This window comes from Equus caballus, chromosome 11, assembly GCF_041296265.1.
Source record: "Equus caballus isolate H_3958 breed thoroughbred chromosome 11, TB-T2T, whole genome shotgun sequence".
In the NCBI taxonomy this organism is placed as follows: Eukaryota; Metazoa; Chordata; class Mammalia; order Perissodactyla; family Equidae; genus Equus; species Equus caballus.
In genome coordinates this window covers 23,561,222-23,583,659 of record NC_091694.1, presented here as the reverse complement: position 1 = coordinate 23,583,659, position 22,438 = coordinate 23,561,222, and the positions used below count along the sequence as shown (strand labels likewise).

At 58.3% G+C, this 22,438-nt stretch overlaps 1 protein-coding gene across 8 annotated transcripts in view; it reads right to left on the bottom strand.

The window, feature by feature from the left end:
- The window catches only part of SRCIN1 (SRC kinase signaling inhibitor 1), a 68,921-nt gene that overhangs the window by 38,291 nt on the left and 8,192 nt on the right, over positions 1-22,438 (bottom strand). For 3 of the 8 annotated variants that reach the window (XM_070227440.1, XM_070227437.1, XM_070227438.1), the window contains exons 2-3: positions 4,952-5,253; positions 1,720-1,818 (exon numbers count right to left, since the gene is read on the bottom strand). In XM_070227440.1, coding sequence (XP_070083541.1) covers positions 1,720-1,818; positions 4,952-5,253 — 401 coding nt within the window. Of the gene's footprint in view, positions 1-1,719; positions 1,819-4,951; positions 5,254-20,980; positions 21,044-22,438 lie in introns of all 8 variants that reach the window. The other 5 variants (XM_023652644.2, XM_023652647.2, XM_070227439.1 and 2 more) reach the window with 3 other exon arrangements.

Genomic DNA, 22,438 nt, shown 5'->3' with positions numbered 1-22,438 from the left:
GAAGCGGGGGAGGGGCTGCGGCTTGGAGTCTGGCCTCTGGTCCCTTCCCAGAGTCCTCTTCAGGTCCCTGCCCCCAAAGAGTGTCCTGCCTCCTGACAAGCCACCCTGGGAGCTCACAGCCTCTCCCCACCAAGGTCTCAGCTGTGCACCATTGCCCTCTTGGCTCTCCCATGACTCAATTCCCAGCCAAGTCTGGGAAGCCTAGGATGCCTGACTTTCCTTGATGGCCTCTGATCCTAATCTGCTGTGTGACTCTAGCATTTGCTCAACGTCTCTGGTCTTGCACTTTGGAAAAAGAAGCCTCAGACTCAGCCATGGGGAATGGAAAGTGTGATAAGCACTAAGTATCAAGCGCTGACAAGATCCTGTGCACAGCCACTTTTCTCCATAATTACCAAGCCCTGGGTGAGGGTCCCTTCAAGCTCTCCCCCTTTCTCCACCAGAGCAGATTCCAGATGTGGACAGGCCTAGAACCCCATGACCTGGGACAACTGAGCTCACCAGGTCCAGCCTCACTCCTCTCTATCACCCCAACCATAGGTAGCCCCAAGACACTCCATCCGGGGAGGGCCTCTGTACCCCCCAGGCACAGCACGCCTCTCCTCTTCCCTATCACCATCCCCGTCCCAGCCCCATTTTCACCTCCACACGCACTTGGCCACTCAGGACAAGTCTGTCCCACTTGCCGTCCAGCCTTGGGGGCAGACACATCTTTGTTCCCCGAAGTTCAGTCAAGATGAGGCAGAGGGCCGAGAAAGGAAATGGGCTGAATGCCTTGTGCATGATGCCAAGTGTGCCAGTCTGTTGCTAGACATGCATTACACTCAGTTAAAAGGTCTGTACTCTGGAGCCTTGTCCTTTCCCAGCCTGTCATATTTTTCCTTCTTCTAACTCTCCTTGAAAAAGTCCAGCCTTGCTACCCCTCTCCAGGGAGCAGGGTGTGTGAGGAAGTGAAGCTGGCACCCACGTTACCCACTGGGCTCCCTGCCCCTACAACTCCTCTGCCTCCTACAGCTGCCTCCCCACCATTTGGGCCTCAAATGCCTGTTTTTCTCCCATGGCAATGTCCAGGCCTCAGCAGGGAGCCCAAGCCTGTCTAAGTGTGCCCCTGTCTAAGTTGAGATCCATCTTCCTATTAGGGAAACTGAGGCTTGATGAAGAATCAGGAACAAGTTCAGAACAAATGGCTAGATGCCAAAGTCCTCTGAAAAATTTGAAACTAAGCCTTGAGCATAGCAAGGAGGGTGGAAGAGAGATATCATGAAGAACTTCCCGATGGTAAGACATCAGGGGAAGGCTGGGTCTGCTCAGAGATGGAAGGGTAGGGTGCGGATGGGGGAATGAGATGGTCTGCAGTGGGGGTGGGAATAGGGTACGGGGCATAAGAGACTCCTGAAAACCGATGTGGTGAGGGTGGGGGAGGTACTCCTGTTTACAGGAGAAAAGAATACAAAAACTTTTTTCAAAACCTGAGTATTCCTCCTCAAAAAGTTCCTTCTCCAAAGCCAAGCTTTGCCACAGGTTTGGGGAGGTAGTGGAAGGAATTAGACAATCAGGGGGAGAGCACAGGGCGTAAGAGTCTCCTGAAAATGGGGGGCTCCTACATAAGAGCAAGGGGTGCAAAATAAAAATCCTGGATATCCCCCCTCCAAAAAAAATCCTCCCCAAAGCCAAACTCCGCCATGGGCTTGGGGGGTGGGGCGGAGGTGGGTGACTCACCTGGGCCGGCTGGCCAGCCCCGGAGGGGGCGGAGTCGCCATGGAGGTGGGAGCAGAGGGAGCTGAGGAGGCACACGGGGTCCACGGTCCAGCCGCCAACCTGTGTGTGCGAAGGGGGGGACACCCCATTAGGGGGAGCGGGCAGGAGCCGCTGGGGGGCTGTGACGGGGCGGAGAGGGGCACTCCTGAGGCAATCTTTGGCACAGAACTCACATCGCAGAGGGACCCTGCAATGCTGGCTAGTCCCTTACGAGGCTGGGTCTCTAACTAGAGCCCTTGGTTTGTTTCTGGATGTTTCTCTCCTGTCAGACTTGGGGCTCCCTGAGCCCAGGGACGGGCCTTCCCCATCAGATACTCCTGCAGCCCTTTCTTCAATCTTGAACACCTCCCTGCGCACTCTGCCAGGGAGCTGTTCCTCACCTCTCCCCTCCTCACTGAAGATGTCACCTCCCACCTCACAGAGATGGGAACCATCGCAGGGGTCCTCACCCCAGTGTGCCTCTGTCCCCACCTCTTTCTTCCCTGCCACCTCAGAGGAAGCGACGTTCTCCTGCCACCCCAAGGCCGCACCACACCTAAGGCTCGAAGCCCCTCCCTTCCTAATGCCTCCAGGACCCTCTCCCGATGGCCCCTTCCCCCTCAGCATCCTCAGATTCATCCTCTTCATTCATTCCATACACATTTCCTGAGCCAGCACTCTGCTCAGGCGCCGAGCATTCCACGGCCAGTGAGCCGGCCGGTGGTCCTATCCTCTTACATGCTAAGGGAGGGAATGAATGAGTGAAGGAAGGAAGCAATTTGAGTGAGTGGCTGTGCTTTGATTCATTTCCTAAGCATTTGCCGAGTGCCTACTCTGCGCCAGCAAACATGCCAGACGCGTCTGAGGCCCTCAAACACGCCCACATCATCTCTCACAGCCCTGCTGCCCCTTGAGGCCGCCATTCCATCTTTACCTTTTTCTGGCCAAACTTCCCCAGACAGGTCTGCGGCCAGGGGTCCTGTTCCTTCACCACCTCCAATCTCCTCAGCCCTTGAAAGTGGCCATACCTCACCACACCACGAGAAGTGAGCTCTCCGTCCCCTCTGGACCCCCAGATCCTGGCCAGCCCCCATGGCTGTTTCTCTCTCCTGTCCCTCCTGATTTCTGAGGTGTGGGTGGCCCTCCTGCTGGGCCTTTCTCCTCTTCCTCACATTACTGGTCCCCCCCTGCCCCTTCATGGTCATGGGCCCTCTCCCCTTGCAGACTCCATTCGGCCTTGGTGACCATGCTTATACCCCGGCTCCCACTTCCATTCTGCCCTGATCATGCTCAAGCCTCCTCCTGAAGCTGAGGTCCCTTCAGAGTCTTGAGCTGAGCATATGGTGCCTCCTGGACATCCCGTGACTGCCCTACCCACTCCTCAGACCCATCTCCCATATTCCTGACCCCCAAACGTTTCCCTCCCAATCCTCTTATTTCTCCCCAAGGCACCAACATCTCCCTGTCACCCAGGTTTTTCTGTCTGCCTCCTAGGTCCAGGCAGCAAACAAGCCTCACTGAGTCTTCCCTCCAACCCCCCATCCTTTTCCCTTCGTTCTCCCTGATGCTCTCTTCCTCCCCTCCTCCTGCCTCCAGCCCCGCTTTTGTGCCCTCCTATTCACCATCCAAAACCAACCAGAGCCCTCTTAGCCACCAGCATCTGGCCCCACTTTTCCAGTCTGCCCCCACACCTTCCACTGCCCCCCACCCTGAGCCTTCTGCACAAGCCAGGTGGATCTCTGTGCCGGTCCCCAAACCAACTCAGGGCTCTGCTCACCTTCCCTCCCCACCTCCTCAAACAACATTCTCTTCCTCCATGCCTATTCAGATCTTTTTATCCTTCTAAGCCTAGTTTAGCTCCTCCTCCTCCAGGAAGCCTTCCTGATCAGGCCTGTCCACCTGATCTCCCCTCCTCCAAACCCTCTCCCAACAGACTGTGCCCCTCGTACTTAAGTTTAACCATCATTTTATCCCTTCTAGATCACAAATGTCCCTTCCCCCTCCTCCCAAGCCAGAACACACAGAGGGAACCCACTGAGAGGGAATCCCTGAGGGTGGGGCCGTATCTCCTCCACCTGTGACTCTCCCTTATCCCAATGGCAACTCTGCTCCCAGGAGGACTCTGGAGCTCAGAAAATGCAAAAGCCAGACGGTGCAAATAAGGTATCACGGGGCAAATAAGGTATCAGAAATGTGCCAGCGTGTCCTTGTTCCCTGCCCTGAGGATGGAGTAGGAACACTCCTCCCTTTCCCAGCCATTCCCAGCAGTACCTGGGAAGGGGGAAGAGAACAAGGCAGGTGTGGGAGCAGGGACTGACATCCCAAGGCTCCATTGAAAGGATGTGGATGGGATGTACCACCCTCCCCTCGGTCCCTTCTCCCAGAGCGGATAATGCCTGAGTCTTAGCAGCCTGCAAGGTACCTCACCAATGTGAGACTGGAAGCAGAAAGCTAGTCCCAAGAAAGAACTTTCCTACAGACAAGAAGGTCATACGTGGATGGAGAGATGCATCCAGGAACCCAAGGCTCTGGGAGAGATTTAAAAGGGAAGCATCCCACTCCACACAGAAGGAGACAGGTCCTGGTCCAGAGGCAGGAGCCCTGACTCCCCTCTAAGCCTTACTGATAGCAGGAGAGAAACCAAGGCACAGAGAGAGGAGGCCTGTAGCTCAGAGTCACACAGAGAGTCTTGGGAGAAGGAACAGGAGAAGGAGGAGAAAGGCCCAGGAGTCCTGGACTCTGTTCTTGCCAGGGCTGGGACACATCAGACCCAGCTCTCTGAGCTCCCAAGGCCTCACCTTCCCTCAGGGGCCACATCACAGAGGTGCCGACCCCAAGGTCTCAACTCCACGCCTGGAGGGACCCTCAGACTCCGAACAGTCAGTTCTCAAGCTTGTCCCCTCTTCCTTCTACCCCTCCCTTGGCCTCCAGGATACACCTTCCTGCGCTCTGCCCAGTCAAACAGCCAGAAGGTGGAGGCTGGGCTCTCTGCCCAGTCTCCTGCTCCACATTCCAGGGCTGCAGGCAGAGGTCAGGAGGCTGGTCCTCCACCCTCTTCCTCACCAGGCTCCAGAAAGGCCAACCAACCGGGTAAATCCCCACTTCCCCCATACCCCCTCTCGGCCCCAGACGCCTCTCAGAACCGGGATGAGCTTGGGGGCAGGGGAGCACAGGGTCAGACCCCCTCCCTGCCCGCAGCCAGGCCCCCACTCACCTGCTCTCGCATCCTGTCCTGCTGACCTCGCAGGGCCAGGGCGTGCTGCGGGTACTTGCTCTTTAGGTGGTCCATGAAGGCATCGCGCTTGCGGTCGGCATCCGCCTTCTGGAGCCCGCTGAGCGCCTCCAGGCTCTGGGCGGCGATCACCGTGTGCCGTCGCTCGGACGTGTGCACGAGCCCCACGTTGGAGAAGCGCCGTCCCCCGCTGCCCGCGCCGCCCCCGCCCCCCAGGGTCCGGTACTCCCGCGGGTATTCAGCATCATCCGCAGACAGCATGGGCGGGCTGCTCCGCTCTGGATCTGCGAGAGGGGAGAGGGGGCACGGCGGGGGGTCACGATGCGTCTGCCCGGGCTGCCCATCCCTCAATGGGGGTCACTGCCGGGAGGGGAACCTGGGTGAGGCAGGACTGCCCACCCCTCACTAGGGGACAGAAGGAGCAGAAGGGGCGATGAGGTGGAAAGCGAGCCTAGAGCTCCAAGGAGGGTGGGGAACAAGGGCAGGGTCCAGCTTCTTGCTCTCCTGTGGGTGGGTTTGGAGAGACTGACTGTGCAGTGAGGTGCTGTCCTTTGAGGCCAAGGAGGGGGTGGAAACAGGGGTCCTGGACACCTCTTTAGCCACACTCCCCCCCGTCCTCCTTCCTAAAGCTAGTGTGACCAGGTGAGGGAAGGAGAGTCTTCTTTCGGATGCTCCCTGAAATATGTGGAAAGGAGCCTGCACCGTCTTCCTTTCAAGAGCATCTGCTAAGGGGGGTGGGGTGGGGCAGCTAGCCTCCTCCCTCAGACTAGCATGTCCAGGATACACTTGTCCTAAAGGCTAGGGGGTGGCTTAGAAAGGGGCCAGGACTAGGATACGTTGTGGGGGGCAGGGCATGAGGGCAAAGATCACACTCCAGGCTTCCCTAGGAGATGGAGGCCTAGGGTGTGGGGCATGGGACCCCCTTCCCCCTCCCTCCCCAGAGACAGACAGATGGACAGACAGGAGAGGCTGGGCACAGAGAGGACAGTGGGAGATGGATTTGGGACAAACTCAAAGGAAAAAGAAAGCAACAGAGCAGCTCAAGCCCCCCCCCCCCCACCGGGACCCTCCTCTGACCTCTCCCCTCCCCTTCTTCCTTACCCCTCCCAACACACACACACAAGTTCAAGACCTGTAAGTAACACACAGGGGACAAAGGACAGTACAGAAGCAAAAAAAAGAGAAGGCCGGGGGTTGAGGTCCCTTCCCCACATGCCCACCAGCCCTGAGCTCCTGGCGTCCCCAGGCCCATCCCTGCTGTCTCCCACCCTCCAGCCTCAGAGTTGACCTTCCTCCAGCCCAGCAAGGGACAGTGGTTCCAGAGTGTCACCCATGCCAGCGGCAGGAGGAGTTGCTGGGGCTTGCCTCAGCCATATTCCTGGGCATAAAACAGATTTGCCCTCCCTTGTCCCCAGAAGTCACTCTCACTGGGAGATAAACACATTCTCCCTGGCACACCCCCAGCCCCACCACCCTCAAAGCAGCCCCCCGCCCTGAGTGGAGCCTAGGTCTGGGGGCATCAGGCCCTGAAGCAGACACACACACCCCAATGCCAGGTTGACTCCCAGGGCTGACTGAGGCCAAGGAGGAGGAGGCTGGGGATCCTGGGACCCAGCCAGGTTCCACCCAGCCCAGCCCCTCGTTGGCCCCTCCCCCCATACATCCACTGCTCATCAGGCCCGCTGCCAGGCCTCAGCTACGGCCTGTTCAACCACAGGAGGAAAGACGAGATTGAGCCACATTTCAGGAAAAGCCACTCCTCGCCCAACACACACACACACCCCGACACCCACACACCTGTCCCTGGGCTATGGCCAAGCCACATGGACCCGGGTGGCAGAACCCTAGAGGACCCAGCACCTTCCACTAAAACCAAGGGAAGAACGGCTCAGAGTCCACAGCTTCCAAGGGCCTGACTGACGGCCGTCATCACGGCCTGGAACCTCCCAACACCCTGCTGGGGAGTGTTACTGTAGCCCCATTTCAGAGATGGGGCCACTGAGGTCAGGGAAGTCCAGTGACATGCCCAAAGCCTCAGTGAGTGGGAGAGGCCAGATGTGACCCCAATACCCATTAGGTTTGTGTCGCCCGCTCCCACCGCACTTTCCTCACCAGATGACAATTGTATATTGACGAAACAATGACAATACCACATTGCACTGGGTGCTCTTCCTTGTCTACCTGCTGTCTGCCCACCTTGGCGCTGGGCCTGGGGTCCCTCCCTCTCCCTCCCGCAGGCATCTGTCCCCCTCATCATCACATCAGGCATCATCACAGTCACCACCCTCTGTTCTGCTCCTCAAAGTGAGGTCCAGACACACAAGAGATGACTTGGGAGGAACAGCATTTCACAGTTTTGTAGTTGTATCTTTACTTTCACAAGGATTAGAAGAAACCCACTAGAAGGTCCAAGCACTGACTTCACGGGTCTTGTTCCTCGGGCTGGGAGAGAGAAGGTTTCCTTTTAAGAAAATTTATTTAAGTTCAAAGTGAGTTAATGAAACATATTGAGTTCACACAGCGCCAAGGTTCCCCGAGAGGGAGGAGATCTGTGAAGGTGGCCCCTGACTGAGTGAGGCCGGGAACTTGGCGCCATCTTCACAAGGGCCCAGTCCCTGCCCTTGAGGAGCTGGTGGCAACCCAGGGTGGCAAGTGAATGTGGCCAGAAGGGAGTGACCTGAACAATCATCCAGGACAGGATGATGGGCTGGGATAGGGGTGCTCCAGGCGCTGGAGAAATAGCCCCAACCAGAGTCAGGGGGCTGCCTCCCGTGACCCTTGACCTCCCTCCTCCACTCACCCTCACCACCAGCTAGAGGTTTGCAACCTCATCGGGTACAGCCGAGCAGGAGAAGACCCTCCACCAAGGGCCAAGGGCCCTGACTCTCTGTAGTCCTCTCTTCGCCCAGGTGGGAGAGATTCTGCCCAGGGCCTTGCTGCTGGAAGCCCAGCTCTAGAGTTCAGCCCTGAGCCTGCCTGAGCCCGAGGGACCTCTCCCCTTGTGCCAGACAGCCAGGCTCATCACCCTCCTAGGGCTCTGCACACGCACAGGTGCATGGGGTCGGGTCTCCAATTCTCATCTCCCCCCCGGCCCCAGAAGAGCTGCTCATCCCCATCCCCACCCTCCCTGCCAGCACTTCCCTCCGCGGCTCCTAGGGAGACCTCAGTCCCATGTCAGGGGTGGGGCACACGGTATACCAGCCTGAGAGAGGCAGGGACTCTGGGGTCATCCAGGCTCTCCCAGGTCCATTAAAGGGGCTGAGGAGGGACTGGCAGGAGGCGTGCCGGCTACTAGAGCAGACATGGGGAGGGCGGAGTGGGAGCAGCTGTGGACGGTGGCCGTGTGCTCGCGCCCTATTTAGGACTGCAGTCCCATAAATCTCACACGGGTGGGCGGGGGTGGGGAGAGGGCTGCTGAGCAGGTCTGAACAGAGTGGAACAAGGGCTCACTCCTCCCTGCCTCCCTGAGGAGTCTCGGACTCACCCCTTAGGTGCCCAGACATGGTTGGAGGGAGGGGTCAGGGGTGAGGCGGGAGCCCGATTCTAGGGGATGGCAGAGAGAGGAGGGGGCGGGAGAGAGAATCTGCCATCTCTGAGGGGCAGTGGGAAGGAGGGGCTTTGATTTGAAAAGCTTTAGCATCTGTTTAAGAACCTTCCAGATTCTTAGCTTTATTTCACAAAGGCAGAAACTAGGCTGGGGAAGAGGCGAGGCGTCTGCGTGACCCAGGTGTCCTAGCTCCCTGCTCTGTGCATTTCACTCCTTCCTGCGGCCCCCGGGGGGCCCGGGAGGATTCACCTGGGCTTCTGGGTTGGGGGGCCATGGGGCTACCCTGAGGGCTCACACAGGAATTTCTCTCTCTGAGCCGCCCAGCCCCGGCACTGAGGTCAGAGCACTGGGAGAAAAGCCCCCAGACCAGAGACCCCTTGGGTTTAGAGTCAGCTTCTTCCCTGAGGGAGCTGGGGTTAGCCATTCATATCAGTCAACAAGTCTGTCCCTCTCCAGCCCGAGGGCACTAATCTGTAAAATGGGGGTGTTAACCTCTAAACCCTGCCCCTGGGCACTGAGTGAGAGGCTGGCAAGACAATGGAGGAGAAAGTACATTGTTCTTTGTTTTGTTTTTGAGGAAGATTAGCCCTGAGCTAACTCCTGCCAATCCTCCTCTTTTTGCCGAGGAAGACTGGCCCTGAGCTAACATCCATGCCCATCTTCCTCCTTCCTCTACTTTATATGTGGGATGCCTACCACAGCGTGGTTTTTGCCAAGCAGTGCCATGTCTGCACCTGGCATCCGAACCGGGGAACCCCGGGTCGCCAGAAGCAGAACGTGCGCGCTTAACCGCTGCGCCACCAGGCCGGCCCCCAGCATTGTTTTGAATTAAAGACTTTCCTGGCACACCGGCTGGTGGGCCCTCGCAGGGCAGCCTTCCCATTGCTCCTGCCCCTGCTCCAGCCGCCACCAAGTCCTCGAGTGGCCCTGACCCGGGAGACCAGTTCCAATCTAGTGCACAGCCTGCGCTGGGCACCGCGGCCCGGAGCAGATCAATGCTTCCTGCTCAATAGCAGGGGGCGGTGAGGGATCCATCTGGGCAGGGGTCTGGGGGGGGGGGGGGGAACGAGATGGGACAGGGAGGCCTTGAGGGTGTAAGCAGGACTGGGTTTTACTGGGGCAAGGACGTGGGAATTGAAGGACTCTGCGGTGGAGAGGCAGACGCAGGGCGCCATGGGGGAAGGGGAAAGGTGGGGAGGCCCTGGAAGGGGCAGCAGAGCTGGGGTACTGGCGAAGGGGCATAGGGGATGGGGGTTGGGGGAGGCGGAGAGATAAGCTGGAGGGTTTGCCATCTCTCCAAGGACCCTCAGTGTGCAAGGCCCACCATAATTTCCAAGTCGGAGGTGAAAGGGCCCCGGACTGGTGCAATCCAGCTCAGAAGGAGGGGAGGGGAACGCGCCCCAGGCTGGGGAGACCGGGAGGAGGTGGGCGCCCCCGAGTGGCCAGCGGAGGACAAAGGCGCAGGTGCTTGGGAAGAGAGCCACATAGTTATTTGTTCCACCAATTCTAAATTCCACGTTTATTTATGAGCCTGATTTATTTTTATCCTCCCCTGCATTCTTTTACATGAGATCACTGTAACTCATGATGAGAATTAAGATCCCCAAGTTTTAGCGACACCATCTCGTAAGCCATCAGCCCATCCCCACCTGGCATCTTTACCCCAGATGTCACCATCTACTCTGTCCTCTGGCTGAGGCTGGGCAACATTTACACATGACATCATCTTCAGAGGAAGAGAATGTGGAGGAGAGGAGGAGGGAGAGGGAAGGAAGGGGAGAAAGTAGAGGGAAGAAAAGAGAGGTCTCTTTCTGGGGCTCCTGCTGTGAGGACCCCCAGCTCAGGACCTGGAGTTCAGGTCCTTGTCTCCAGGAAACTGAGAGGCTGAAAAAGGTCCCTCCCTTAGGGACCTGAGAGACCTCACAAGTGTGCCCCCATCCATTGCGTGGGCAGAGCTGCGAGCTGGGTACCAGCTCAGAGAGCCCATAGGCCCTGGGCTGGATCTCAGTGAGGCCGGCAGGCAGGGCAAGGGGAGGGGTGCATGGAGATCACTGGAAGGGTGGGGGGCCTGGCTCAGACCCCAGAGTGCCTTGCCCACACACTCACACTTGAACGCATGCAGCTCGATGCTCCCCAAGTCCCACCGTCTGCAGCCAAACCAAGAGGAGCCCGAGTCACCCAGGAGGAGCCCCGAGGCGACTGCCACCATCAATTGTGCCTGACAACTCCATCCTGCTGGGCGCCTGCCCACTGTAGTCAGGAGGCACACTGTGCTGGGAGGTCAGAGATCAGAGGACAAGGTCAAGCTTGGCAGAGGCTGTGGGACTCTGGATCAGGTGAGGGGATCATCCCTTACCCCACTCCCCATGAAGGGTGTGTCCGTCTTTGGGTGCCCCTGGCTCTGCATTCCTTGTGTGCCCGTGCCCCTCCATCCCTGCTGTCTGTCTGTGGGTCCTTGGAGCAGAAGCCCATCTGTGTCTGTTTTCTAAAACCATCTTTTCCGCCCCATACCACAACAACCAAAGTCATTTTCCGGGCAATTGCCTTTCTGTAAACATTCCTGTGTAATATCCCCCCAAATTGCTAATGCCCAGCGCCCTGTTGAGTGTCCCTGTCACTCCAACCACAGCCTGAGAGGTGGGGCGGGTGGTGGGAGAAAAGGCAATCGGAGGGGAGGAGGCAGCTGGACTGAGAGTTAGGGACAGGGACTCATGTCCAGTTCCCGGCACAGAGTGGGGCCCCACACCTGCCCCCATGCCTCCCCATTTCCCATCAGGCCAGCACCACCACACAGCACCCTCAGGAGAGCCTGTTTGGGCAGAGGGAAGACAGAGAGGAAGGCAGAGGGGAACCCATGGGAGGGAGGCGTCGGGGGGGGGGGAAGGGAGCTGACTTCAAAGCATGGGGAGATGGTTAGACAATAAAGGTGACTTCCCGGTGACTGGGAGCAGGGATACTAGGAGACAAGGGCAAGGCCAGGCAAGCTGTCATCACTGGGCCCCAGGGAAGGCCAGCTCCCCTCCCTCCTAGGTGTGAGAGGGCAAATAGAGAAGTGGGAAGATGCCAGGTAGAGCCCATCCCCCCCGGATGGACCACTACCTGGGCCCTGCAGTGGTGGGGCAAGGTGGGCAAGGCAAGAGGGTGTCAGAGGCAGTGTGGTCCTTGGCTGCTGACACAGCCGATGCCCCTTCCCAGCCCCCAGCACTGATCTACAGAACCACTGTGGAGAAGGGCCTGGGGCAGGTTGATTCTCCTGGAAGTACAACAAGGGAAACCGAGGACCAGGGAAGTCGAGTGATTTAACAAGAGTCACCGTGTGGACTCCCTCCCCTGGGGCTGGGGGGGAAGACGGGGGAATACGATTGTGGCCCATGACCCCCTGGTCTCTTCCACCCCCAGCCCCCAGGAAGCTGGGCATCTAGACTCAGGTGGGGTGTGGGGCAGGGAGGCCCGAGCCCCGAGGGAGCCAGGAGGCAGGGGTGGGTGCAGGGCACTGCCAGTCACAGCTTCATGCAGGCAGAAAACACAAACCAATTTACGCAGATTTAAAACCCACCAAAGGCCACTTAGTTGGTAAACGAGTCGGATTCTAATTAAAAGACCTCGTCAGAGCTGGGGGAGGGAGAGCTCACCTGCCTAGGAGGGGCTTCGGGGCGCAGGGGGGGACCTGGGTCCCAGTAGAGCTTCTGGAGTTCTCCCCAGGGAGAGAGAATTTGAGAGAGAGAGGCTGTGGGGCTCCCTGGGGTGGGCAGGCATTGCCCCAGCCAGATGCTTCCTCCGCCAGCCCTTCCTTCTCACCCATCCCTAGGCCAACTCTATCCTGCTGATGCCGACCACTCACTCAGACTGGGAGCACCCCCAGGGCAGGGCCCATGTCTCCTCCCTCAGACTCGGGGCCTCCTTGATGGCAGAGGTACCACTCCGTCCAGATTGGGTGGTCTTGCAGGACAGAACTGGGTGGGATGAGGAGACCCACAAGCCACCTGAGCAGCAGAGTTGGGGCCCAGGGACAGTCAAAGATGCCAGGCTTGGCCTGGGTGCCATCTCCACTAGCCGCCCTGGCTGTGCGTGGCTGTGGACTCCTTGCTTCCTTCTATTGGCTGCCCTTTCCTCCCACCCCCCAACGTCCACAGGCCACGCAGCGGAGCAGCCCTCTGACCCCAGTGGGGAGGCCTCCCTCCCCTCAGCTCTTATCTCTGAGGCAGGCAGGACTGATGTCTCAAAACTCTTCTGCTCAGCCCTGCCCGCATCTCAAAAACATGTCTGCTCTCCCTCCCGCCGAACGCCTTTCACAGGAAGGAAACAGAGGCCCAGAGAGTGAACCTGACCCAGTCATACAGGAGCTGGAGGCAGAGCGAGAAGTGGAGCCCAGATGTCCTGGCCCCCAGGGACAAGGATTTTCCATTCCATTATGCCACTTCTCAGAAAGCAATCGCCAGGGGAGCCCCTCTCCAGGCTGCCAGCCCCAGGAGGGCACAGACTAACAACCTCCTTAGGAGGAATCGGCAGCGAGGTGGAAAACATGCCACAGCACCCTGGGCCCAAAGCAGAGAAGAGCCGTGGGCCACGGCCCAACCACACCCCTGGTCCCCTCCCAGCCCAGTGGATGCTCACCACATGGTCATCAGGGTCCCCGTGCAGCGTCCTGACCACACTCCTCAGACGAAACCCCCCCAACCCCACTCCTTGCAAAAGGGCCAACAAGCCAGCCCCTGCCCTCCTTCTCCTCGCACCCCACCCTCCAAGCAGGCAAAGCCATGGCATTACCAAGAATCACTGACTTTGGGGTTGAGAAAGTTCTGTTCAAACCCAGCCCTGCCACTGACAAGTTGTGTGACCTTGAGCAGGTCAGCAGCCTCTCTGAGCCTCAGTCCTCTCATTTGTTTTTTTCAAAATAAGCTAATAACGCTCAGACAGGCGTGCAGGTTGTGCACTGCACAAAGGCACTGGCCTAGGGAGCAAGTGGGGGAAAGTTTCTTCCTGATCTGCCCAATCGCCTGATTTCCTTTCACTCCACTGTCAGAGTTTTATCAGATCTAGGACTGTAGGGTTTTGATTTTTAGCTACTAATGAAGATCTGCCTAATTGGCTTTCTCAGGAAGGAGGGCGGACATGCGGAGGGGAGCATGTCACCCCCAGTCTGAAGTTGTTGTTGGAAAAGCTGGGAACAGCCCTGGCGTGTGCCCACACAGTGTTGCATTAACAAGCCAACTCCTGAGTGGCATCTCCACCGTCACGCACCCAGGGAAAGTGTCCTGTTGGCTCTACATCTCCTTGGAGAGGCAGCGGAGAGGAACACAGGCTGTGAGGACCGGAAGGAGCGAAGACACGACAGTGGGAAGGGAGGGAGGCAGAGGCTGTCCTGCCGGCTCTGCCACCACCCCGAGAAGCCGCCAGAGCTCCTTCTATCTCAGGGGGCACTGGAGCCTCAGCGTGCTGCTGCCGGGGCAGTGGATGTGGGCAGAGGGACCTTTACCATGCCCCCCCAAGCTGCCTCAGGCTGAAAACATGAAATCAGAGGGAGATATCCTGTTCCCAGGGGGAGAGACCCCAATCTGTTGGAAGTGAGGGGTGGAAGCCCCACCCATCACCCTGTCTCACCACAGAGAAATGTTGTCAATCCCCAGTGTTCATCGAGGGCCTCATAAATGCCGGGCAGGAGCCTCGGCCTTGCTGGACCCCTCCAGAGCCTCCTCAGACACCACCCTTCCTGGGTCAGGCTCTCTCTAGGAGGCCTCTTCCCTGCCAACCCCGACAGCTCAGCCATCAGAATCACCAGGGTCCTTGGGCCTCCAGACTCCATGACACACTCGATTGCTTTAGCTCACTCACACTTCTGTCATCATACCTGTGCACCATGGTGCACACCCACGTGCCGAGCACATGTTCACCAACACACATCCTGTCACAGACTGCCTCTCCTTCACCCACCACAGGCATTTACATGCAGAGGGGCACACCCAGGCCCAGCCAGGACTGAGGTCACCACACAGATGCCACCCTGACTCTCCACTCTGCCATCTTAGATGCCATGCGGACAGGGCACTGTGCCCATGCACACACACCAAGTGCATTTCAGACCCCCTGAGAGACTGCAGTGCATCTGAAGGCTCCCTGAAGCGCCAGGTTGAGGCGCCTTCAGCCTGGGGTGCAAGACAGCGGGGACCCCATTCGCCCATCCTGAGTCCAGATACACCTTCTCAGGGAGGCAGCTTCCTTGCCCCTCTCCTACTTTGCCAAGTTCAGGGTTTCCTTGCTGAAGTGTTTACATTCTGTCTTGAAATAGAGGGATGGGCCCAATGACCTCAAGGCCGCTCCTCTCTGACCAATATTTACCCAGCAAGGCGATGCCAAGGACTGAGATGCTCCTCTCGGACCTGTGCATCCCCAGCCCTTGTTCTGCCTCTGCAGGGGTGAGGGGCTGGTGGGCCTTTGACCCGCTTCCACCTGGTGCTGTAGGTCAAAGGCCAGGGCTGCTGGGCTCCAAGACCCAGCCCCCACCTCCCAGGTTAATCACACTACTGCCTGCAAGCCAATGAGAACCAACAGTCAAATTGGCACCCCTTATTTTCCCTCCCTAGGGAGGCCAAGGTTAGTACCACTAGAGACTGGGGGGGGGGGGGGTGGGGCAGGGGATGGAGGAGGAGGGAGCCTGCAGAAGGCAGGAGGAGACTCAGCGAGTTTCCTGCCTGACAGCTGGGTCCAGGCTGACCTGGGAAGCCTGACCAGATACCAGGGGCATCTTTTGGAAGTTCTCTCTGTTGTCTAACCTGAACCCTTCCACCAGAGCAGGATCCGGGAAGGTGGAGCACAGCTGGAAGGCAGGGAGAAGAGTGGAACCTTCCCCTCCATCTGGGGTGCTGAGGTTTAAACTCCGCACCAGGCTTGCTTGATGTCGTGGGAAACACGGACCAGCCATGAACGATAAGCCCCCTACATGACACTCTACGAGGGCTCTTAGAACCAGTACTCATTTGACTCTCAGAGTCACCTGGTGAGAGATACAGGTGAGGAAGCGGAGGTTCAGGAAGGGGTGACATGTCTGAGGTCAGAATTAATAAGTTGAGGAGGCTGATCCCAACTGTGGGGGTTCCAAGCCCAGATCCCCCTCCTTCCCCCCACACCCAGCTGCCCCTGAGGAAGATGCTCATTCCGCCACCGAGGCATCCCTGAGTCTTTGCCCAAGCCATGGGGCCAGAGCCCCTCGCAGCCCCAGTCTGTCCCACTCCCTGAGAAGGGAACATTCAAACGACCCTCCTCCCCAGGGAAGCACAGAGACCCTCAACCCCATCCTCTTGGGGAAGGCCTCCCACTGGAAGAGCAAAGGGACCCCTCCCCAGGGCGGGGCTGAGGAGGATGGAGGAGGGGCAGGGAGCAGAGCTGCCCCAGGGCCACAGAAGCCCAGGCCGGGAAGGGGGTCCCACAGTCCTGAAAGAACCTCCAGGGCACCTACCTTTCCACAGCCCTCTTCTCACCCTTAGCTGGGTGCAGAGTGCCCCCAGCCCCTGCCCCAGGCTGTGCCGAGACAGGAGAGCGAGAAGCCCTCCCTATCTCAGGATCGCCCCCCAGCCAGGGCTTGGATACTCCAGGAACGGGGAACTCATTACATCCAAGGCATCCATCATTTTGTGGGGCTCCTCTTTCCTTAAAATGAGCCAGAGTCTGTGCCCATGACCCTTAGCGGGGCCCAGGAGCAGGTCATGACCTCTTCCTTTGGAGCAAGATGGAGGCTCCTAAACCCAAATCTTCTTTCCTGAGCCCAAAACCTCAGGTCCTTCCTTCCATGGCCTGGCTTCAGCCCCCCAGCCATCTGCACTGCCCTTTGTTGGGTGAGCCCCATGTTGTCGCCACCCTTCTTAGTTGGTGGCCTCCAAAACAGCTCCAATGGTCGAGATGAGGTCTGAGCAGCCAGGTGACCTCACTCTGCTTCAGCCCTCGCGGCCCTCCTGCCTGCAGCACGGATACCAGGGGAGGCAAAGGCCCAGGGCATGCCCAGCCCTGCTCTGGGACCAGAACGGACATTCCTTGCCTCCTGCTCTGAACTCTCAGGCCTCCCCTGACCTCGGGCCTGGGGGGCCACCTGGACTCCTGCCTGGGATGGATAACTCTCCTGGCAAAGTCAGCTGAACCTGCCTGCTCCTTCCAGGCACTTCCATCTCCCTCTGGTGCCTGGCCTTGCTAACGTCATTCAAGGAGTCTGCTCCGGGTCTTAGTCCCTTCCCAGCAACTGTGTCCCTCGCAGCCCCAGCAAGGCAAATCGAAGCTCCGGGCACGAAGGACTGTGTCCAGGAGTCTAAATGGGCAGCCTGCTCTGACTGTCACTCTCTGGTTAGTGGCCTGAGGCCCTTGATGTCCTGTCCGGCAGCCAGCCATCTCAGAGGTATGCCCAGCCACTTTGAGGACTGAAAAACCACAGCCCACATAATAATCACTGATGCATATTAACCACACAGTGCTTCCTCCTTGATAACCTACTTCCTCCTCCCCAGTGTTGACCCTGCCCTGCGGCCAGAGGGGCTCCAGGCTTGGAAGAAGAGGCCCTGTCACCCATCAGCTGCTTCTCCACACTGTGCCCCGTATCTGCATCCCAGGCTCGCGTGGCGGCTAATTCTGGCATCTCATCAGACAGTAATTGTGGGGGAATCAGCAGGACTGTCATCTCTGCAGCTCAGCACCTGTCACCACGCCACCATCCCCAGGCTGCTGGGCTGGGACCGGAAGCTGAGGGAGGAGGAGTGCGCTGGGGTGAGGGGCATAGTTGCAGCCTTTACTTCCTTCAACCCTACCTCTCCACAGGGCTGTGATGCACGTCTACCAGGTGGCCACTAGCCACACAAGTGCTCCCTGTCACCCAGGGCAGGTACTGGCTGCATGTGTCACGTGTCACATGTATGCATGGCCATGACCAAACAGAGCAGGAAGGACACAACAAGCCAAGGCTCAAATCTTGCCTCGTCCCCTTCCCATACGTGTGACCTTGAACAAGTTCTTTTACTTCTCTGGACATCAGTTTCTCCAATGGCAAAATGGGGAAAACAGTGCCTACCTTGGGAAGATGGGAAGAAATAAAAATGTAAAGTCTCTAGCCCAGTGCCAGGCACATGTATGATCATGTATTCACTTAAACAATTAGTATACACCTACTATGTGCTATGCAATGTGGGGACGCCATGACAAATGAATCCTGGTTTAGTAAGGATCACATTGGGGCCACACTGGGCCACAGGCATTTTGTTTGGCTGGTGGTGTTTTGTTTTGCTTTGTTTCTCTGAATTTTAATGTCTTTAAGGAGCATATGTACCCTTCTCCTCACCACAGTCCCCACCCTTCCCTATTGTCCTCATCCACTGCTTCACTCATTTCCTGCCCCTGAAGGCACTGAGTTTGCTGCCCCCAAAAGCAAAAGTGGACTAGTAGGTTCAGTTGTGTCCAGAACCACTGGCCATGAGAGATTTGACAGTACCATGGGAGCTCAGAGGGGCACTTCAGGGAGGAGCAGAGAGGGGAGGTGACAAAGGGAAGGTGTCTGTTTCGTGGAAGAGGAGTCACAGAAGCCAAGGTTCACAGAGGGGGGAGGCCAGGCCCAATGGGAGCTGATGGAGACAAAGAGAGCTCAGGAGGTCCTTCCCGGTGTTGGATCTCCAGGCCCCAGGCACCTCCCGCTCCTCCAGAACTGCTTCCTAGGTGGGCCTTATTGACAGAGCTACCCTGTAAGACCACCTCCCTTACCTCACAGCCAAGCAGCATCTGCTGTCACAACCAAGTCATTGAGTCACTTCCCTGTCCCCATGCTCTTTTCCCAGGTTGAGAGGAACTCTGCCAGAACCGAAAGGAAGTCTGAAAATGGGAACTCTCTAACCTCCAGCCCCCCACTCCGCCCCCCCACTCCAGGGTCTGCGGGCCCCTGAGACTCCCCAGGGGGAACCAGGAACTGGGGTGGAGGAGGAAAGTGGAGATGAATCTCAGTCAATTCTCAGTGGCACAAACCATGAAGGAACCCTGCCTATAGGAGCACAGAAAGTGGGGCGAAGGCGTACCACTCAACACACAGCCTGAGGGATTGAGGCTGGACCTAGGATAGGCTCCAGGTGGAAGGCAAAATGGAAAGAGGGGCAGTAAGGCTGAGGCTGCCATGATGGATTATCTGTGTGGCCCTGGGCATGTCACTTAATCCCTCCGGTCTGCCACCTCCGCCGGAAAACAGAGACAACAGCATCGAGCTCACAGGACGCTTGGGAGGATGAAATGAACTAACACATGTACCGAGCCTAACCCAGCCTATGGCTCATACATTATTGAAGAAACAGTCAATAAATATTCGTCACTAGTATTTTCATTATTACCACGGACGATTTTTTTTCAAAACTCAGCAACGATGAAATGACAGCCCCCTTTGCCAGCCCTCCACTCCCTCGCTCTCTCTGAGCCCACAGAGGAGCACAAAGATCTCTTCTAACAGAAACCAGAGTCAACAGTGAGAGGCTGGTCCCACTGAGCCCACCTCCATGGAGCCTCTGGCCCCTCGCGATACCTCCCCCACCCCTACCGCAACCCCAGGCAGTCTAATAATCCTTCACAGCACTTTTCCAAAGCCCACCCACATCTGACTCCACTCTGGGGGGTCAAGCAGGAACGTGGCCGTTCCTCCTCCTTACAGACGTGGAAAGTAAGTCTTGGAAGGGATGGAGCTCCCTGCCTCTGGGAGTATTCCAGAAAAGGGTGGATGAAAGAGGACAGCATTCAGGACCCCTCCCTGGTTCCCCACCCCGAACTCACCCGGAGGGTGAGGGCCGCTCTGCTGTTTGTGTGGGGAAGGGGCTGGTGGCCTGGGTGACAAGGACAGGGGCGGAGGGAAAGGGCCGCAGTCCCCAGTGGCTCCTGCCTCCTCCCGGCAGCAGCCGCGGAGCGGGGAGCGAGGGGAGCAGCATCGTTGCTCTTTTAGGAAAACGGTAATTTTAATTAAGAGGCAGACAAACGAGCGCTCTGCAGATTGTCTCCGAGCAAAGTTATTAAAAAGCCATCAAGGCGGCAGCAGCCACAGTGGCAAGGAGGGCTGCCTCCCTGAGCTGCCCGCCGGATTGGGGCTGAAGCACCTTCAGACAGCTGGAGAAGGCTGGAGGACGTGGAGCCTCCAGCCAATGCCAACACAGGATCCTGCAGCCCCTCTCCCAAGGTGGGGCAGGGGCCGCACCTAAGACAGTGCCCAGGGCACAGCCTGGCCAACCCAGGGCGGGGACAGAAAGAAAGCCAGCAATCAGGCAGCCCCCGCGGTGGGCCAGGCTCTGTACCAGCTGCTGCTTCTCCTTTATTCTTCTAAGCAATCCTGCCATTTTACAGGCAAGAACACTGAGGCTCAGAGAGGGAAAGTGGCTTGTCCAAAGCCACACCACCGGGAAATGACTTAAGTGACGATTTGAACCCAGGTCAGGATGACTCTCAAGTCCAGTGCTCCAGGCCGCTAGTCCTGGGCACAGAAGAGAGGGTGGCCTCCCAGCCTGGGCTCCCTGAGGCCCTCTGAAGGGGCCTCAGCACTGGACCAAAAATGCTACTCACAATCCCAGGGTTGCCAGGGACTTGGGGCCTCAGTCCCTGCCTGCTTGGCAGGGGCACACTAGGAGAGGGGCGCCATCAGGTCAGGGGACACTCTTCAGGGACATAAAGTACAGAGCAGCTGCCAGCAGGGGGAGCAGGGGCGGATGGGTGCATCAGTGGGCACAGTCACAGCCCTGGGGTGAGGCCAGGTACTCGATGGCCCGCTGGCCAGGCCACATCTGGTGAAGCCCCACAGCTGGTGAATTCAGCCAACCCCTTAGCCTCTATTTGCTGACCAATGAAAGAACCTCTCTGTCTAGGTCACTGCTGGACTCTGAGCCCAGCCCAGTGCCTGGCACAGAGGTGTTCAATAAATGTTCACTGAATGACTGAATGAATGTACGAGTAAATGATTGAATAAATGAAATGAGATCACAGGTTTGCAAGTGCCTATAAACTAAACAAAGCTGAGCTTGGATGCAGTCCCATCTTCTCCCATCCCCCACCCTCTGGCCACGATGGAGTACTGGCTCCCTGCCCCCCCCGCCCCCCCCAACCCGGGGAGGAGGGCCCCTTGCCTCTGACTCCCTCCCCAGGCCCCCAAGTCCCTCAGCAGAGGGTTCCTGCCTCCTCCCCCTCCCCAGCCCCAATTACATGACAGCCTTGCAGCCAGCACACACATATACATGCACACGTGCTTGTACACGCACACTAACTCACATGCACACACGTGCACACACAGACACATTCTCTGCCAGGCCAGGTGCCCTCCCCGGAGTCAGGTCTCTGCTGCCTCCTCCCCTGGCACAGGCCTGGGCCCCCCAGGGATTACCCCCTCCCCCATTTCCAGCCCTCTAGGCTGGGAAGGGGCCTCTGGCTAAGGAGCAGGGGCTGCGGGATGGTGGGGGAGGCCTCCCTCCTGGCTTACTAACCTGGAGACTTTAAACAGAGGGAACAGAGTCCTGGAGGCTTCCCTCCCGCCGCTCGCTGGAGCCCTGGGTGAGGGACAGGAAAGGAGGAAAGTCGTGAATGAACGCCCCAGGCCTGAGCGGAAGGGGCCGGGGCAGGGGATCCCAGAGTGGGAGGACCGCGGGCCATGGGCCACGGGGAAGAGGGAGCAGGGACAGAGCAAGGCAGAGCCTCAGGAGCTGTCCGTCTGGGGGTCACTGGGGGCTGGGCGCAGGCAAGATACAGACTGGGTGCCAGAGGAAGTGCAGGGGCTGAGGGGGTAACAACACTAGTGGGAGACAGACAGGAGGACAGACAGCAGGACAACATAGAAAACACGGGGTCCCCAGGTTGGGGTCCCTGGGACAGCCAACAGGCCAGGCCTGGTTCTCCTCCCAGAAACCGGGGCAGACTCTTTTCTAGGGTGCCCACACAAGATCCCAAATGACAGCACCTGGGAGAGCCCATCTGCCTCCCTCAGCCAAAGTCACCCCATTCTGGAAAGGCAGGTGGATCTGGAGTCAGAGGGCCGGCCATCAGTGCTCTGCTGACAACCCTCTCCCAGCCCAAGGGACCCCATCTGCTCACTCACCCCCTCAGCCTGGGGAAGGCCCCTCCTCTGCCTGCGACAGAGGAAACGGGTACTTCACACGCAGCAAGCACTCGCTCACCCACCGCAGTGGGGCTGTGCCTGGAGTCCTGCACCCAGCTCCTGCCTCCACACCCAGCCGACCCTCTAACCACCAGGGCAGGGCCTCCCTGCGCTGTCCATCGTGGCTGCCTCCCTCTCACCTGCAGGAAGTCCTTCCACCTGTGCTCTGTCTCCCTCATGCTGCCATATCTGTCTGTCGCCTCTCATCCTGGGGCACGCAGCATAAGACCCTTCCTGCCCAGAGACACTGTGGCCCAGGCACCCTCTCGGGCACAGCCCTCCCTCAGCTGGCTCAGACCCATCCATACCCACATCACGTCTGGCTGCAATCGTTCTCAGAGCCCCCTGCCAATCTCATGGTTCCAATTTTCCCACCGATTACCCCAGACGCAGGCACCCCAGGGAGAAGCAGCTGTTGTTCCCAGATGTTGGGACATTGACTGGGGGAAGAAATCAAGAATGTTCACTAACGAATCCAGCCCCAGAGGGCTTCCTGGACAAGGTGGGGGGGGTGGGCGGGGAAGGGGCAGATGGATAGAGGGGCACAGGGTGTGGGTGGAAGACTCAGGAGACCTGGCTTCCTTCTCACCAGCGGCCTTAAGCGGTAGCTCCAGGGGCCCAGCCCCAGAGAGGCTGGGGTGCCAATCTGGGTTTCAGAGTAGACTAAGAGGGTTTCCCACACATGCCCCTTCCTCCGGGGAGAGCGGTCCCGTCCCATCATTTAGTTGGAGGAGGAGGACGAAGACGAAGAAATTACTGTTTATTGAAGGTTGACAATGTGCCAGAAACT